Raw genomic sequence first — 18,040 nt, 5'->3', positions numbered from 1 at the left:
CTGGGGAAACTCTGAGAGGATCAGTGTTCTTATTGTATAAAATGAGCTGTTATGAGAATTAAACCAGATGATGTGGGAAACTTCAGAATAATGCCAGGATAGAAGTGTTGAGTTAAGAGTACTAGGGGCTATTCTTATAAGTAAGAACTACAACAATAGCAAATATTTTAATAAAATGCTATCTTGGAGAGATATCTGAGAACAAGGTAATCATCCCTCAAACAATTACATATATATATATACATATATTATATGTATAAATAACACACACATATAACATACATACATTAATATATGTAAATAAAATAAAAGCCAAGAAAATGCTATGTGCCATGAGTCATAACAGAGACTATGATAACTGAGACTACCCAGGAAAATGCTAGACACTCTTAACCTCTCTGAGCCTCTGCTGTATCTGTAAAATGAAGAGGATTAGACCAAACCTTTGGTTTTCAAGCATCCTTCTCGTGGTCCTAAAAAATATATCTCATAATATGCTATTGCCCAATTATGTCTGAATGGTCAAGAAGAACAAACCTGACTTGAGAAGGGGCCACTATTTCTTTAATATTACAGGTTGAGCATCCCTAATCCAAAAATCTAAAATATTAAATTCTCCAATGCCTACATGATGCCACAGTGGAAAATTCCACTGACTTCACTGTGATAAGAATCAGAGTCAAAAGACAAGCACACTAAAAGCACTGTATAAAATTAGGGTTGCAGATATAGCCCAGTGGTGGAGTATGCACAAGAAGCTGATTTCAATCTCCAGCACCACAAAAAAGTATTAAAAAAAAAAAAAAAAATTAGGGGCTAGGGTTATAGATTAGTGATAGAGCACTTGCCTCACACATGTGAGGCACTGAGTTTGATCCTCAGCACCACATAAAAATAAAGAAAGAAAGATATTGTGTTAATCTATAACTAAAAAAATATTTTTAAAAAAATAATCTCAAGCTATGTGTAGAAGGTAAACAAGAAACAAATGAATTCTTTTTGCAATGGGGTCCCAACTCCAAGATATCATTATGTGCATGCAAATATTCCAAAATCTGAAAAAATCCAGTTTCTGAAATACTTCTAGTGCCAAGCATTTCAAGTCAGAGATACTCAACCTGGACAGGCATGATAGTGCATGCCTGTAATCCCAGGGTCTTAAGAGGCTTAGGCAAGAGAATCCCAAATCTGAAGTTGGCCTCAGCAACTTAGTAAGACCCTGTTTCAGAATAATAAATAAGAAGGCTGGGCATGTAGCTTAATGGTACAGTGTCCCTGGGTTTAATCCCCAGTACCACATACACACAAAAAGAGATACTCACCCTGTACAGTTTCAATGTTCCCATGTTCTGTGAGTTTCATTAGCAAGAAGCACTCTCCATATAAGCTACCAAACACCACATCAGTGGGGTCTCTAAACAAGCTCATTGTTAATAAATTAACTAACCAACTTCTCCAAGTATGTATATGCAAAGCAGTGTTAAAGAATTGGCTTAGATTCCTGCATTTTCACTCCCTGTTAGGGGTCAAGCCATAGCCCTTTCTGAGACCAGGTTTTTAAAAATCAGCAAATGTTAATTAGAATCTTGCCCCTTCCCTCTTCTAGAGCTCTCAGGAATATTAAATGGCCTACCATTAATGAGAAGAGCTAGTAAATAAACTACAAAATGTTATTATCATTCCTGTGGAAATAGTGATTTGGGGGGGGGTTGTTTTTGATGGTACTGGGGGTTGAACCCAGGGGTGTCCTACTACTGAGCTACATTCCCTGCCCCCCCCCCTTTTTCTCAATATTTTTTAGTTATACATGGACACAAGATCTTTATTTTGTTTATTTATTTTTATATGGTACTGAGGATCAAACTCAGTGCCTTACACGTTCGAGGCAAGCACTCAACCGCTGAGCCACAACCCCAGCCCCTTCCCTGGCCCTTTTTAATTTTATTCTGAGACAGGGTCTCATGGAGTTGCCAAGGCTAGCCTCAAACTGTGATCCTCCTGCCTCTGCCTCCCAACTCACTAGGATTATAAGCATGCACCATAATGCCCAGAGGGAAATAGTTGTTTTTTAATGCAGGTATACACACAGAAAATACAACGTGAATCCTTACTCCTTGGTCTTAATTAATTTGTCTTTACCTAGTTGAAGCTAAGAATAACCCTGAGGCAGTACTCTTTTCTTTTCTACCAGTTCAAGAAAGAGAGAAATGTTGCTGGCAAATGTAAGCACAAAATCCACATCCTGTAGGACACAACCTAAGTAACACAGATGACTTCCCACAAAGAGGCAGAATGGCACATTGCCAAGCCCTAGATCAGGGTGAAGAGACTTGGGGGGCATTAATTCCATAAGCTTGGCCTGGTCACTTCCCTCTCTTTTATCAATAACTGTTTGGGATCAATGGTCTCCACCATCCATTACAACCAAGTTTCATCATTCTGGGAACAAAAAGCTAAAATAACAAAGTGTGGTCACTGGACAGTCATTTACATTACATACCTTTGAAGAAGTTAAATGTTCAACAGTGGTATATTAATAATAAATTATGAAACCATACAACAAAATATCATGGAATCATTTCAATAATGTTTATAAGGAATTCTAATTTCATAAGAAATATTTATACACTTTTAAACAGACAAAAGAACACAAAATAGTATACATAGCTGGGAATGGTGGTACATGACTATTATTCCAGAAACTCCACAGACTTAGGCAAGAAGATCACAAATTCAAAAATCAAAAGGTCTGGGGATAAGTCAGTGACAGACCTCTAGCCTGGCAAGCATGAGGCCCTGGCTTTAATACTGCCCCCCCACCCCCTGCTGCCAAAGAGAAAAAAAGAAATGTAAGACATCTGAGAGGGTTGTTTTATTTTTGGACTTGGGGATTGAACCCAGGGCTTACTGCATGTTAGGTATGCCCCCAGTCACTCTGACAGGGTTTCCAAACCAGGGCTCAGCAAGCTATACATAGCCTGTAGATCAAATAAAGCCCATATCCTGTTTGTTTTTGTTTTTGTTGTTGTTTGTTCGTTCTTTGTACTTGCAGATGGACAGTATGTCTTTATTTTGTTAACTTTTTTATGGGGTGCTAAGGATTGAACCCAGTGCCTCACATATGCCAGCCAAGCACTCTACCACAGAGCCACAACCCCAGCCCATAGTTCTTTAATTTAAAAGGAATTTCAGGGCTGCAGGTATAGCTCATGGCAAAACACTTGCCTAACATGTATGAGGCTCTGGGTTCAATCTCCAGTACCACAAAAAAAAAAAAAAAAAAGAGGAGGATTTCAAAAAGATTTTTTTCTATTTTCATTACAAACTGAAATACAGAAATAATTTTAACAAATATAGAGCACTGCAATATACTTACAAAGGCAACAAATCAGGAACTACTATTCTAGTCACTATTATATCCCTAAACCTGTTTTCTAATCTGTAAAATGAGGTTTGATTAAATATATTCATCTAAGGCTGGGCATGCTGGCACATGCCTGTAATCCCAGGGCCTTAGGAGGCTAAGGCAGGAGAATTGTATGTTCAAAGCAACTTAGTGAGACCCTAAGCAACTCAGTGACACCTGTCTCTAAACAAAATATTAAAAAGGGCTGGGATGTGGCTCAGGGGTTAAGCATTCCTGGGTTTAATCCCGGGTAAATAATAATAATAATAATAGATAGATCAAATCTTAGGTTTTTTCCAGCTCTAATATATATAAGTCTAAAACTCTTTGCTACAGAAAACCAGGGCTTCAGCAACTTCTACCACTAATCTTAAAACTACTATCATACCTTTTATGTAATAAAATACAAAAACTACTATCATACCCGTGTAATAAAATACAAAAGAGCTTAAAACACGGGTATGATAGTAGTTTTTGTATTTTATTACATAAAAGGTATGATAGTAGTATTTTATTACACGGGTATCCATGTGCCTCAAGTACCTTATGTAGCCCAGTTCTTGCACTAGATCCTACTTCTGTTTACTTACTGGTAGGTCAAAAGTGATTTAATACCTACCTGATGCCAGCAAATTCCACCTTCTGGGTGATATAGGCACATGTGCTGACCTAAAGGAAAAAAGAGAAAGAGATTCAACCTGTCAAGGCCATGCAAACAAGATCTCCTGGCTTTCTAATTTTTCCTAACAATTCAAAGTGTAATCAACATGGAAGTAATAGATTTACCCCACAGGACACCATGTTGGCACAAGTATAATAAATTCTTAAGAGTTTGGCAAGTATACACCAGCATTATTCTGCTAGGCTATTCAGTGTTAAATATGTTGGGGTTCTTTCTTTTTTTAAATACCCTTCAAAGTCTAATTATAGGATAAATTCAGATGTATATCAGACCATATATTTTGTAAAATGCTCTTGATTTTTTTTAATTAGATTGCTAATGACAGGATTTGTTTGTTTAGTTTTATTTTTTTGTAGTGCTGGAGATTGAACCCAGGTCTTCAAGCATGCTAAGCAACCTCTACCACTGAGCTACATGGCCAATCCTTAAAATGTTTTATTGTTGTTGTTGCACTGGGGATTGAAACCAGGTGGGCTTAACCACATCCCCAGTCCTTTTTATTTTGTATTTTGAGAAGGGGATTATTTTGTGTAGGCTTGCTAAATTGCCGAGGTTGACCTCAAACTTGCAATTCTCTCACCTCAGCCTCCTGAGTAGCTGGGATTACAGGTGTGTCATCACATCCAGATAAAATACTCTTGATTAAAAAGTTTTATTTGTAGGGGCTGGGATTGTGGCTCAGTGGTAGAGCACTTGCCTAGCATGTGTGAGGAACTGGGTTCGATTCTCAGCACCATATAAAAATAAAGGTCCAACAACAACTAATAAAATATTTTTTAAAAAATTTTATTTGTAAATTATCCATTTTTGTTTATAGTATACCTGACTGATGTGATAAAATTCCATTGTCTTACCATAAAGTCTTGATGTTCAACACAAGGAAAGCAGATATTGTAAAGTATGTTCTGAATTTTAAAAGTGCAAAACAAAGCCACCAAGTTTAAATTAAAAAAGGAAAAAAGGTTAGGAAGTATAGACAATAATAAAAACAATATTAATAAGTGATCAGTTTGACATATATACTTCACACATTTACACAGATATCTACATGTAAATAATTTTGTTGTTGTTGTTTTGAGGTACAGAGGTTTGAGCCCACAGGTGCTATACCACTGAGGTATATATCTGGAATGTTTTTATTTTTAATTTCAAGACAGGCTCCAGCTAAGTTGACCAGGCTGGTAGTGAACTTGGTACTGCTGCCTCAGCCTCTCAAATTACTGAGATTAAGATTATAGGTATGCACGGCACCAAGCTATATATACATTTAAATATATACAGATGCTAGATGCCATGGCACATGTCTGTAATCCCAAGTACTAAGGAAGGCTAAGGCAGGAAAATCTCAAGGTCAACCTCAACAACTTAGCCAGACCCCTGTCTCAAAAATAAAAAGGGCTGGAGATATAGCTCGGCGGTACCTCACCCCTGGGTTCAATCCCTAGTATCACAAATTTATTAATTAAATACAGCACAGTTTCTCTCTCTCTCTCTCTCTCTCTCTCCCCCCCTCCCAAACACAGAACAGTTTCTTTCTCTTTCTCTCTCTCTCTCTCTCTCTCTCTCTCTCTCTCCTGGGTTCAATCCCTAGTATCACAAATTTATTAATTAATTAAAGCACAGTGTCTGTCTGTCTGTCTCTCTCTCTCTCCTGGGTTCAATCCCTAGTATCACAAATTAATTAATTAATTAAAGCACAGTCTCTCTCTCTCTCTCTCTCTCTCTCTCTAATAGTGTTGGGTATTGAACCCAGTGCTTCAAGCATGCTAGGCAATCCTCTTTATAACTAAGCCACACGCCCAGTCCTATTTCTCACTTTATCTTGCATTTTTAGGAAATGGAAACTTCCCTCACCAAATAAAAATATAAACAAAGACTTTTCTTCCAAAAAATACACATTGCATGGAAGTTCTACTTATATTTGTCATTTCATAATACACAAAAACTCCATAAGAAGAGTGTTCAGTACCCAGTCACAATTTTGATGAATAGATCATTTTAAATGGAAAAAGGTCATCAAAAATTAGCCAGTAGCGTACACCTGTAATCCCAGCAGCTCAGGAGGCTGAGGCAGGAAGATCACAAGTTCAAAGCCAGCTTTAACAACTTAGCAAGGCTCGAAGCAACTCAGTGAGACCCTGTCTCTAAATAAAATATAAAAGGACTGGGGATATGGCTCAGTGGTTAAGTGCCCATAGGTTCAATTCCCAGTACCAAATAAATAAATAGGGTGGGGGATGTGTAGCTCAGTGGTCCAGTGCTTGTCAAGCCTGTGTAAGGCCTTGGTTTCAATACCCAACACCTCTAAAATAAATAAATAAATAAATAAATAAATAGAAGCCAGACACAGTGGCACATGCCTGTAATCCATGCCTGTAATAGGATAAATTCAGATGTATATCGGACCATATATTTTGCAAAATGCTCTTGATTTTTTTTAAAAATTAGATTGCTAATGACAGGATTTGTTTGTTTATTTAGTTTTATTTTTTTGTAGTGCTGGATAAGGGCACCAAGGCAGAAGGATCACAAGTTCCAGGCTGGCGTCAGCAACTTAGCAAGGCTTTAAGCAACTTAGTAAGACCCTGTCTCATAATAAACAGGCTGGAGATACAGCTCACTGGTAAAGCACCCCTGGGTTCAATCCTCAGTACCAAAATAAATAAATAAATAGGGCCTGGAGTGGTGGTGCAGGCCTATAATCCCAACTACTAGGAAGGCAGAGGCAGGAAGATCGAGTTCAAGGCCAGCCTCAACAATTTATTGACATCCTGTCTCAAAATGGAAAAGAAAAAGGCCTAGGAATGTAGCTCAGTGGTAAAGTGCTCCTGGATTCAATCAAAAGAAAGAAGTAGGTCTAGGGGTGTAGCTTAGTGAGAACTTGCCTCACATGCATAAGGGTCCTGGGTTCAATTCCCAGCACCACAAAAATAAGTAAATAAGGAAAATGGGAGGAGGGTACAGCAAAAAAGCAGTACAGGACTGGGGATGTAGCTCAGTTGGTACAGTGCTTGCCTCACATGCACAAGGCACTCCCTAGCACCACAGCACCACACACACACACCAAAAAAAAAAAGCAGCACAACCTGGAAGCCAGAAGACCTAGTTCTATAATTTCCCATTCAAGCCTAAAATGTAAAGTAAACACCTGTAACAATAAACAAAAACAAATCTCAAAAACAAACTACAAAGAGAGTTGAAGAAGATATGACAAGATGTTTACAGTAATTGTCTGCAGATGCTAGAAGCAGAAATGATTCTATATTCTTCTCCCTAAAAGATCTTATAAATCTCTATGATAAAGAAGAATTATTTATATAATGGAATAAGAGGCTTTTTTTTAAATCACATCTTACCAAACTTTTCTTTAGTCGCCACATATCCCCTCGGCCAATGTATTGATCCTTAAAAGTTAATTCCACTAGGTCAAGGGTCACATCCTAAAAGGAATAATCAAACATACCTCTCTGCATTACTTTGCCACACTTTATAATAATAAGATAATGCTCACTCATCATGAGAAAAACACTTTTGCAAGAAAGAAAACTACTGAAAGGTCATCCTAAATAGCAGAATCCCAACAAACAGAATTTTATACACCAAAGGTTGTTAAGTACAGACGATAAGTCTCCAACAGATCCTATAGCACTTACCACATTTAGTGAAGAGTAACAAAGTACTAATTTTGTGTTTTAGTCTGTTTGCTATTTTAGTTTGCTTGTGGTTTGTGTTTTTGAGACAGGGTCTCACTATGTTGCCCAGACTGGTCTTGAACTCACAGGCTCAAGTGATCCTCTCACCTTAGCCACCTGAGTAACCAGAACTATAGGTGCACACCATCATGCCCTGTGTTTAATCTTGAATTCTACCATACAAATATAACATTGAACTTTATTTTCCTATATGTCAATAATACCTTTCGACAATGTTTTTTACCTATTATAGCATTTCAAGAAAAAAATTAGAAATAAAGAAATTTTAGTAATTTAACAGAGAATTACACATACATCTTCACACATAGAATGTTACTAGAACAAACTTTGAAAAGCACAGGGGGAATTTAAATGAAATCTAGATACCACCTATAATCTTTATTTCTTTTTTGGGGGGAGGGGAGTGCTGGGGATCAAACCCAGGGCCTCACGCATGCCAGGCAAGCGTTCTACCACTGAGCCACATCCCCAACCCACCACCTATAATCTAAATGACCTATATATATAATCACATATTTAATTATCTAACACTATACTTAAGTAACTCATTATTTCTTTAATGATTTAGACTTGGAGAAAGGGTACAAATCATTCTAAAAAGATATTCAAGTCCAGAACACAGACATACTTTAGGGTCTACAACATTCACGTATACATCTTGATAAGGTCTTAGCCGGAACACTTGAGTCACAGTCTGGTCCACACTGATAGTTTCTGAAACAGAAAAAAAAATCTGAATCAGAGAACACATTTTGAAAAAACAGGTAAACATATTCTAACCTATAAATATGGAGATATTAAAAAAGCAACACAACTGATAACCTGCCTTGGGCAAGACATGTTCTCTGCCTTCGAGGAACTTAAAAAGAAACAACATTGGGCTGGAGGTATAACTTAGTGGTAGAACATGTACTTAGCATACTGAACCCCTAAATTTAATCCCCAGCACACAAAAATAGCAATACAGCAAAATAAGAACGTTCAAAGACCTATTAGAAATCCATTTAAAAAAAAAAAAAAAAGTTTTTCTTATTCAGAATGAAGATAATAATGTAGTTCAGGAAGTTTTCAATGAGCCCTAAAGCTTGATAAATAAGAAATATAACAGGTGGCAGAAGATGGGGTAAGGGTATGAAGGAAAGTCTTAAGAAGACACACCAGGGGCTGGGGATGTGGCTCAAGTGGTAGCGTGCTCGCCTAGCATGCGTGAGGCACTGGGTTCGATTCTCAGCATAAACATAAACATAAAATAAAGATATTATGTCCACCTAAAAAAAACTAAAAAATAAATATTAAAAAAAAAAAAGAACAAGACACACCAGGGTTTTTTTTTTTTAGTGCTAGGGATCAAACTGTGGACCTTGCTTATAGTAGGTAAGTATTCCACCACTAACCTACATCCCTAGGCCAGAATTTTTTCTTATGAAATTTAAATATCAAATAGTTGAATATGAAAAGCTGATATCAAAGCCCTTTAGGAGAAATCACAAGGGTGTTTTGGTTTGTTTCTTTGAAGTACTATTTAAAGAATTATTTCCTATAAAGTAATATATGGGTTCCTTGGACAGCATGGCATAGCCATTAGAGGAAAAGGGAAAGAATTTGGATCCAGAGTGAGTAAGTAGTTGGGCATAGTGGTGCACATCTATAATCCCCATTATCTGGGAGGCTGAAGCAGGAGAATCACAAGTTCGAGACCTGTGTGGGCAACTTAGGAAGACCCTGGATCAAAATATATTTTTAAAAAGGGCTGGGAATGTAGCTCAGAAACAGTATCCTCCAATTCAAGCCCCCCCCCGGCCCCTCTCCCCACCCCCTCCCCCCAACACACACACACATTCCCTGTACAGAGTTTGGACAAGTATTAGAACAATCATCAATATATGTTTCTTCCATGCCCCTACCTCACCCAGAGTTGCACTTAAATATTTTGTGGGGAGAAAAAAAAAAAAAAAAAAAAATAATAATAATAATAATATATATATATATATATATATATATATATATATATATATTTTATATATATATATATACACACACACACACAAATATATATATAAATAATATTTAGGAAACTATGCTTTAACAACATCTTTTTTTTTTTTTTTTGGTGGGAGGAATTAAATATAAAACTTCCCATAGTCAGATTAACTTTTCTCCTGACTCTAAATATAGTTTCTTCAGTGCCCTCACGTTGCTGACAGATGAGATTCATTGGCAGTTTTGATAGGTGACAATTATTTAAAGAGGGAATAGAATTTGATAAGAAGAAAAGTACTCGCCCTCATACTCTGAGATTAGAAGTCTATTAGTTTCTAAAATAGTAAATATAAAATTCTCAAAGAAGAGAGCTCAAGGGGCTGGAGTTTTGGCTCAGTGATAGAGCACTTGCCTAGCATGTGTGAGGCACTGGGTTCAATCCTCAGCACCACATAAAAACAAATAAAATAAAGGTCCATTAACAACTAGTATTTTTAAAAAAAGAAGAGAGCTGTAATGTTTACCTTTTTGTAAATCCTCCTTAAGTGACTTGACTTGCAAAAGCAAAGGGCTAATAAAGTAAAAAACAAAGATGTGAGAGACCATAAGCAGTAATTCCCCAGCTTTCTTCAACCCCCACAAAAGATAAACAAATCACTCTTGGACATACTATAATTTGTAGCACTATGAGAATTCCATTAGAAACAAAGAAACTGTACTTGCAGGAAAAGAAATGGAAAAGTGCAACATAATCTTTCAGAGATGTCATCCCAGCTTTAAAAACAGAAAGAGTGGACCACTTTAAAAAAAAACCAGGAGCTGCAGTTGTGGCTCAGTGGTAGAGCACTTGCTTAACATGTGTGAGGCACTGGGTTTAATTCTCAGCACTGTATATAAATAAATGAATAAAATAAAGGTCCATCAACATCTAAAAAAAAAAATTAAAAACACTAATGGTTGACCCAATCTCAAAGGACATTAGCATTTTAAAGTCAAACATCAATTGGAAGCAGCAGGCTGCCTGGTTTGCTTATCCTAGCAAGATGCTCACCTGTATTCATCGTTGGGGTGAGCAATCTCCACAATGTCTCCAAGCTTGATGTGAGGAAACACTTTGGGGTTCACAACTAGCTCATCATCTGAAAGACAATTCAATCTTAAATAGAAAACAGAAGCTGGGTCTGTAACTCTAAGGTGAAGCATGTGCTTAGCAGTCATGAAGCCCTGAATTAAATCCCAGAAACCCATCCCAAAAAGTAAAAATAACAAGTACAAAATGCACTCATAAATTTCTTTTTTTTTTTTTTTTTTTTGCACCATTGGGAACTGAACCCAGGACCTTGCACATGCAAGACAAGTGCTCTACCACTATGCTATTTTTCTAGCCCTTTTTTATTATGAGAGAGGGTCTCACTAAGTTGCCATGTAGCCTTGAACTGATGATCCTTCTGCCTAAGCTTTTTTTTTTTTTTTTTTTTTTTTTTTAACAGAGAGAGTGAGAGAGGAGAGAGAGAGAGAGAGAGAGAGAGAGAGAATTTTTAGTTTTCGGCGGACACAACATCTTTGTATGTGGTGCTGAGGATCGAACCTGGGCCGCACGCATGCCAGGCGAGCATGCCACCGCTTGAGCCACATCCCCAGCCCCCCTAAGCTTCCTGAGTAGCTGGAATGACAGGAGTCTGACACCATATGCTATGGGTCTTTTGTTTTTGTGGGACTGTGTATTAAACTATTAAACTCAGGGCCTCATTCATACTAGGCAAGTGCTCTACCATAGAGCTATACCTCCAGACACTAAGATTATCTTTTTTTTTTTTCCTACCAGGGGTTAAATTCAGGGGAACTTAATCACTGAGCCATGTCCCCAGCCCTTTTTATTTTCTACTTTGAGGCAGGATCTCATTAAGTTGCTGGGAGCCCAAGTTGCTGAGACTGGCTGTGAACTTGTCATCCTCCTGCCTCAGCCCCCTGAGCCACTGGGATTACAGTCAGACACCACCATGCCTAGCTATTTAAAATAATTTTTATTAGTTCATTTTAGTTATACATAATATTATGATTCATTTGACAATTTACAAGCACAGAATATAATTTGCTCCAATTTATCCCCAATACTTCCCCCTTTCCCTTCCCTCCTCCTTCCCCATTTCCTTTCCTCTACTCTAGTGATATTTCATCTATTTATTTATAGTTTTTTAAAATTATTACTTTATGGATATAAAGGTGAATTCACTGTGGTATAATCATATGTATAAGTAGGAAAGTTTGGTCAGACTCATCCCTTTGCCACTCCCTCCTTCCGCCTCCCTCCCCCTCACTCCACTTCCTCTACTCCACTAATTTATTTTCATAAAATCACAGCCCCACCCCATCTTTTTTTGTCCTTATTTTAATCTAGCTTCAACACATCCGAGAAAACATTTGACCCCTGACAGAATTTCTGAGTCTCGCTTATTTCATTTAACACGATATTCTCCAGTTCCATCCATTTACCAGCAAATGCCTAATTTCATTATTCCTTATAGCTGAGTAAAACTCCACTGTGTATATGTACCACATTTTCTTTATCCATTCCTCTGTTGATGGGCATACAGGTTGGTTCCATAGCTTGGCTATTGTAAATTGTGCTGCTTATAAGCACTGATGTGGCTGCATACCTATAGTATGCTGATTTTAGATGTTTTGGATATGTATCAAGGAGTGGGACAGCAGGGTTATATTATGGTTCCATTTCCAGTTTTTTGAGGAATCTCCATACTGTTTTCCAGAGTGGTTGTACTAATTTGCAGTCCCACCAATGGTTTTATTTTAGGAAGAAGATAATCACCTTTATTTAAGCTAATATTTTTAAAAAGTACATTTCACATTTCAAATATAACCCTACTCAATAAAATTCAGCCTTGCTGGGGATGTAGCTCAGTGGCACTGCAACATTTGCCCAGCACTTGAAAGCCCTGGGTTCCAGTTCCAGTAAGGTGGCAGATGGAAGAGATTCAGTCTAATGAAGTGAATGAAGCATTGGGTTAATCCCAAATTTATTTGATAAAACATTTCCATTGACAGTTTTTTGCCAAATCTCTGTGATGCCTCCTCCTAATTTCCAAAGTCTGAATTAAGTTCCATGAGCACATATTTTGTTTTGTTTAGTTTCCTTTTTTCTATGTTTCTCATTAAACTTAAAGAGACCTTGTCATACTCATAATCTTTATGTTTGGCATAACTATAAGCCTAATAAATATATATTGGTTGTATATTTATAATTTTCGGTATGTTACCTAGCCACATGTCTTACGTACATAAAAAAGTAGATTTATATACATTGTATATGTTATTCACACTATATCCTTGTGTTATTCCCCATGCCAAAATTATTTCTGTTGTCTATTTAGTATCTATCTACTCCACAAATATTTAGGCAACACCAACAGCACACAAAGTATAGTATTGACAATGGTCTGTACATTTTAGCAGAAATTGTGTTTTAAATATAGCCATGCCTGTGTCTGGTCCATTACATCATTTAAGCAAAGACTCAAAACATCAGATATAAAAACTACTATTTTCCCTTTTTGGCAGTCCCTACCCTCTAACGGCTTATACATATTTAATATAGGAATAAATGCATACTAAAATATAGATTAGAGGTTGGGGTTGTGGCTCAGTGATAGAGTGCTTGCTTCACATGTATGAGGCACTGGGTTAGATTCTCAGCACAGCATATACATAAATGAATAAAATAAATGTCCATCAACATTTTAAAGAAATATATATAGAGAGAAAGAGATTTTTTTTTTTAATTTCTTTTCTAAATTTTTTTCTTCTATACCTCCAAGTGTGGAGGTATAGTTCAGTGGTAGAGCACTTGCTACATGTGTGAGGCCCTGGTTTTGATCTCCGCCATATATATATAACTTAAAATACATCCAAGTACTGTGGGCTCATTTATACATTCTCAGCTACTCAGAAAGGCTGAGGCAAGAGGATTGCAAATTCAAGGCTAATCTCAGCAACTTAGTGAGACCTCTCAAAATAAAAAATAAAAAAGAGCTGAGGATGAGGCTATAGTTCAGTGGTAGAGCACACCTAACATGTGGAAGCACCTGGATTCAATCCTCAGAACAGAAAAAAAGGGGAGGGGGGCTAAAAAACACTTAATATGTCATTAATTGCAAATTCTGAAGTAAATAAGGTTGTTAAGATGTAAGGGAAAATAATTCCTTTACAAAAGAAGAATATCATACTACCAAGTGCCCTACTTTTCTGCAGATTTATGAAGTCAAGGCTCTAAGAACAACTATTGTAAAGAAAGCCCTTGAAGGCTGGGACTGTAGCTCAATAGTAGAGACTAGCCTAGCATGTGTGAGGCACTGGGTTGGATCTTCAGCACCATATAAAAATAAATAAGAAAAAAAAGTATTGTGTTCATCTATACTTAAAAAAAAAAAAAGGAAGAAAGAAAGCCCTTGAACTTGAAGATAAGGAAAACTAGAGGCTTACCTGAGATGAATATGGAAAGTCAGAGGCAGAGCTATTATGCAGATTATGCTTTAGTGCAAGCTAACATGCTGCATCCTGTCCCTTTTTATGGCAAGGAGACAGGCAAACTTTCATGCTTTGACCATACCTGTTCTATACACATCTATGCAAAGTCTCACTGACTCTAAACACTAAAATACCATTTTAGTTTCTCTTATCTGCCAAACAAGTGTAGGCTGGAATTTTAAATATACAGTAAATTTGTAATAAGCAACACAATTCAACAAATGAATGAAAATAAACTGGCAATATTCACAATGTTCATTAAAAGCCTGAATGAAAATACTTTTAGAAAGGGCCTGTGGTTTATAAGTCCTATCATACTTCTTATTCCTGCTTTACTCAGGAAAGTTGCCTGTCTAGCCTCAACTGTCACATGAGTTGATGCGTAATTTTCCAGTCACTGGACACATCAGAATTTCAGCCAACTTGCACAACCCCCAAAGATCAATCAATACTGACCACTGCCTCCAAAGCCCTTCTTGTGGATGACCAGTTTGTAGACCTTTGTTGTTCTCATCTTGTCCTTTGGTTTCCTTCAGCTGTTCCAATCTTGGAGCAGAGAAGTCATCTTGCGTCCCTGCCATTGAAACACAAACAAGAAGGCTGGAATGTCAGACTTTCCTTGCACTCCTCTTCTGATTTTGGTATTACTCAGTTGAGAGGAAGCGCCAAACACAGGATGAAATCACTCCGCCAATCACAAAAAGAGGGAAAACAATCCAGAATCTAAGAACTAAGGGTAATTGGGGGCCGGGTCTGGTCAAACCTCTAAAAAGATATTCTATCTATCGCATCCCTAAAGAGGACACTTGCAGTAAATGGGACATTCATTACCTGGTCTCCATCTATACCAATAATACCCAAATAATACAGAAATCTTAAAAGAGGTTAACCTACTCCATTTGTGGACAAAACACAAGGGACTTGCCCAAGGTCACTCAGACACTTTGGAGCACTCCCGCAATTTGCGTTCACCCAACAAAGTCCTGGGCAAGGCAAGTATGAATAAGAGGAAAGCAGGGGGTTCCATCAGTACGAACTCTCAGCGGACCCTTCCGCTGAGGCCGCTGAGACTCAAAGAGGGAGCAAGACTTGTCCAAGGTGACAAAGCAGGTTGGGGACCGAGTCGGGACTCGAACCGGGGCCAAGGCCCCCTCCCTCGGAGGCCCCCCACGCCCCAGCTCAGAGTGGGCAGCTCCACTCACCTGCAGCTCCGGAACCCCTTCCCACCTCAGGCCGGAGCCCCGAGGGCCAGACCCTCAGTAAGTACCCCCGCCTCCTCAGAACACCCCCACGTAACCCGGTACAGCCCGCAGGCTTCCCACCCCCGAGTTCTAGGAACCGGCAGGCCCTACACAGCCAAGGAGAGCTCACCTGAGAACCCGCGCCGCTCCCGTAGCTCCGCCCAGGGGCACCGCCCCCTTCCCGCCCCCGCGTCCCGGGCCGCTCTCGCCAGGCCTCCTCCTCGTCTCGGTGACCGCGCCACTTCCTCATCCGGGGCTCGCGCCAAGGGTGGGGTGTCGCCTGCAGCCTCTGCCTCTGACCACTTCTCAGCGTTTCTCAGCCACTAGCCAAACCCTTTGCTTGCCTTGAGAAGGAAATGCGGAAATAGATTAGTACCCAGGAGCCTAGTTTTACACTTAGTGATCAGCAGCAGGGGAAACAGGGCGAGTGTCCCCAAGCTAAACTTCCTTGCATATAAACGAGGCTAATTACTCTCTCCTGCCCACCCCCCCAGGGTTTCTGAGAGGTGTGAAAGGAAATTTCTGGGAGAAACTTTGGAAAATACAAAGGGCCGAGTGTATAAGACAGTGTAAAGGTTCCTATTAGCAAGTATCCATTTGGGGGATGTTTACAAACACCCCAAGACTTTCTGTGCTCTTCTGGCTATTAATAACAAAATAGTGGCTGCCCATAACTTAATATCCTCATGTAGTTGTATGCCTAGTAGGTGGTAGATACTATTGTACTTCACAGACAGAGACTGAGGCTAAAAGACACAAACTCCTCGGAAGGATAGATCCAGACCCCACAGAGTCCAGCATGACACACAAACACCCATAGCTCTGTCCAAATTCCCATCTGATTTGGACATTGGTCTTCCCTCAAGATGATAGAAGATAGAAGTGGAAGGTGGGAACAAGAGGTTAAGGGAATAATTCTATAAAATACCCCCTCTATGGTGTCCCCACATTCTTATTTCTAAGAAGCAATTTATGTTCAGCCCTGCCTGTATTAAGTGGATGGGATATGTCACATTCCTCAGCAAACTACCTGTTATCCGCAGGAGAACTGCAGGCCCCAAATAATGTTGATAAGAGGAACCCAAGTGACCCTGAAGGGGGAAACTTTTGTGACCCTTTATACAGACTAGATGCGGAAACTTGGGTAAATAAGGAAAATTCCTCTTAACTATAAACTCTTTAAGAATTTATGGCTGGGGCTGGGGATATAGCTCAGTTGGTAGAGTACTTGCTTCACATGCATGAGGCCCTGGGTTCAATCCCCAGTACCAAAAAAAAAAAAGAATTTATGGCTAAGAATCCAATTAGAGGGCTGGGGATATAGCTCAGTTGGTAGTGTGCTTGCCTCACATGCAGAAGGCCCTGGGTTCAATCTCAGCCCCCCCCCCCCATAAAAAAAAAAATTCAAGAATCCAATTAGAGGGGCCAGGGTTGTGGCTCAGTGGTAGAGCGCTTGCCTTGCCTGCATGAAGTGGGTTCAATCCCTGGCACCACATAAAAATAAAAACAAAGGTATTGTGTCCATCTACAACTAAAAAATATGTATATTAAAAAAAAAAGAAAGAAAAAGAATCCAATTAGAGGGACTGGGGTTGTAGCTCAGTGTAGCTTACCTCACATGTGTGAGGCACTGGGTTCCATCCTCTGTACCACTTAAAAATAAAGATAGTTAAAAAAAAAAAAAATCAAATTAGACCTGGTCAGCATAGGCCAAAATGACCTAAAGTTGTCATGACAGTGGGGATGTGAAAGTCTGATGTCATCCTACTGTCAGTCAAAACTCAAGAGGTAGACCTGGGTGGGACCCTCTGGAAACTTCTCGGGCATCCCCAATAAAGCTGGCATGCAGGACATACATGCTGTCCCTAAGAGGACCCTCTCTCTCCCTTAAGAGTGTCCCCTTTCTCTTTTCCTGTCCCTTCAATAAATTCATGCCTGTTACTCTAGACAATATATCTGAAATCTTTCTAACTTGATCTCAAGGATGGTGTTTGAAGCTGATGTCTTGGCATGGCTCAGAAGGCTGAGGTAGGAGGGTTTCAAGTTCAAAGCCAGCCTCAGCAACTTAGCAAGGCTCTTAACAACTCAATGAGACTCTGTCTCCAAATAAAATTCAATAAAGGACTGGGGAGAGGCTCAATGTTTGAGTGCCCCTGGGTTCAATCCCCAGTACCAAAAAAAAAAAGAATGGGTTTTTGAAGGTGGCCTCAGTTTCCCAGAACACCACAGCCCTGTAACAAAGAGAGAGCACACCAGAAACCAGAGGTGTGGTGACTCACTCCTGTAATCCTAGCAGCTCAGGAGAATCTCAATTTTGAGGCCAGCCTCAGCAACTTAGTAAGGCCTTGTACAACTTAGTGTGACCCTGTCTCAAAAAACGTAAAGGGATGTGGCTCAGTGGTAGGCGCTTGTGGTTTCAATTACCAGTGCCAAAAAGAAGGAGAAGGATAAGAAGAAAAAGAGAGAAAAACAGAGC

General features: G+C 39.0%; 1 protein-coding gene across 10 annotated transcripts in view; it reads right to left on the bottom strand.

Moving 5' to 3' along the window:
• Positions 1–15,734, bottom strand: part of Depdc5 (DEP domain containing 5, GATOR1 subcomplex subunit) — a 148,909-nt gene extending 133,175 nt beyond the window's left edge. For 8 of the 10 annotated variants that reach the window (XM_071615617.1, XM_071615634.1, XM_071615628.1 and 5 more), the window contains exons 1-7: positions 15,695–15,734; positions 14,780–14,897; positions 10,833–10,920; positions 10,306–10,352; positions 8,430–8,515; positions 7,445–7,528; positions 4,026–4,075 (exon numbers count right to left, since the gene is read on the bottom strand). In XM_071615617.1, coding sequence (XP_071471718.1) covers positions 4,026–4,075; positions 7,445–7,528; positions 8,430–8,515; positions 10,306–10,352; positions 10,833–10,920; positions 14,780–14,837 — 413 coding nt within the window. In that variant the 5' untranslated portion in view covers positions 14,838–14,897; positions 15,695–15,734. Of the gene's footprint in view, positions 1–4,025; positions 4,076–7,444; positions 7,529–8,429; positions 8,516–10,305; positions 10,353–10,832; positions 10,921–14,779; positions 14,898–15,525; positions 15,586–15,694 lie in introns of those variants that run through there. The other 2 variants (XM_071615625.1, XM_071615638.1) reach the window with 2 other exon arrangements.
• Between the last annotated feature and the right edge of the window lie 2,306 nt (positions 15,735–18,040).

This window comes from Marmota flaviventris, chromosome 1 (genome assembly GCF_047511675.1).
Source record: "Marmota flaviventris isolate mMarFla1 chromosome 1, mMarFla1.hap1, whole genome shotgun sequence".
In the NCBI taxonomy this organism is placed as follows: domain Eukaryota; kingdom Metazoa; phylum Chordata; class Mammalia; order Rodentia; family Sciuridae; genus Marmota; species Marmota flaviventris.
Note: the sequence above shows the minus strand (reverse complement) of the source record. Positions and strands in the feature narration are given on the sequence as shown.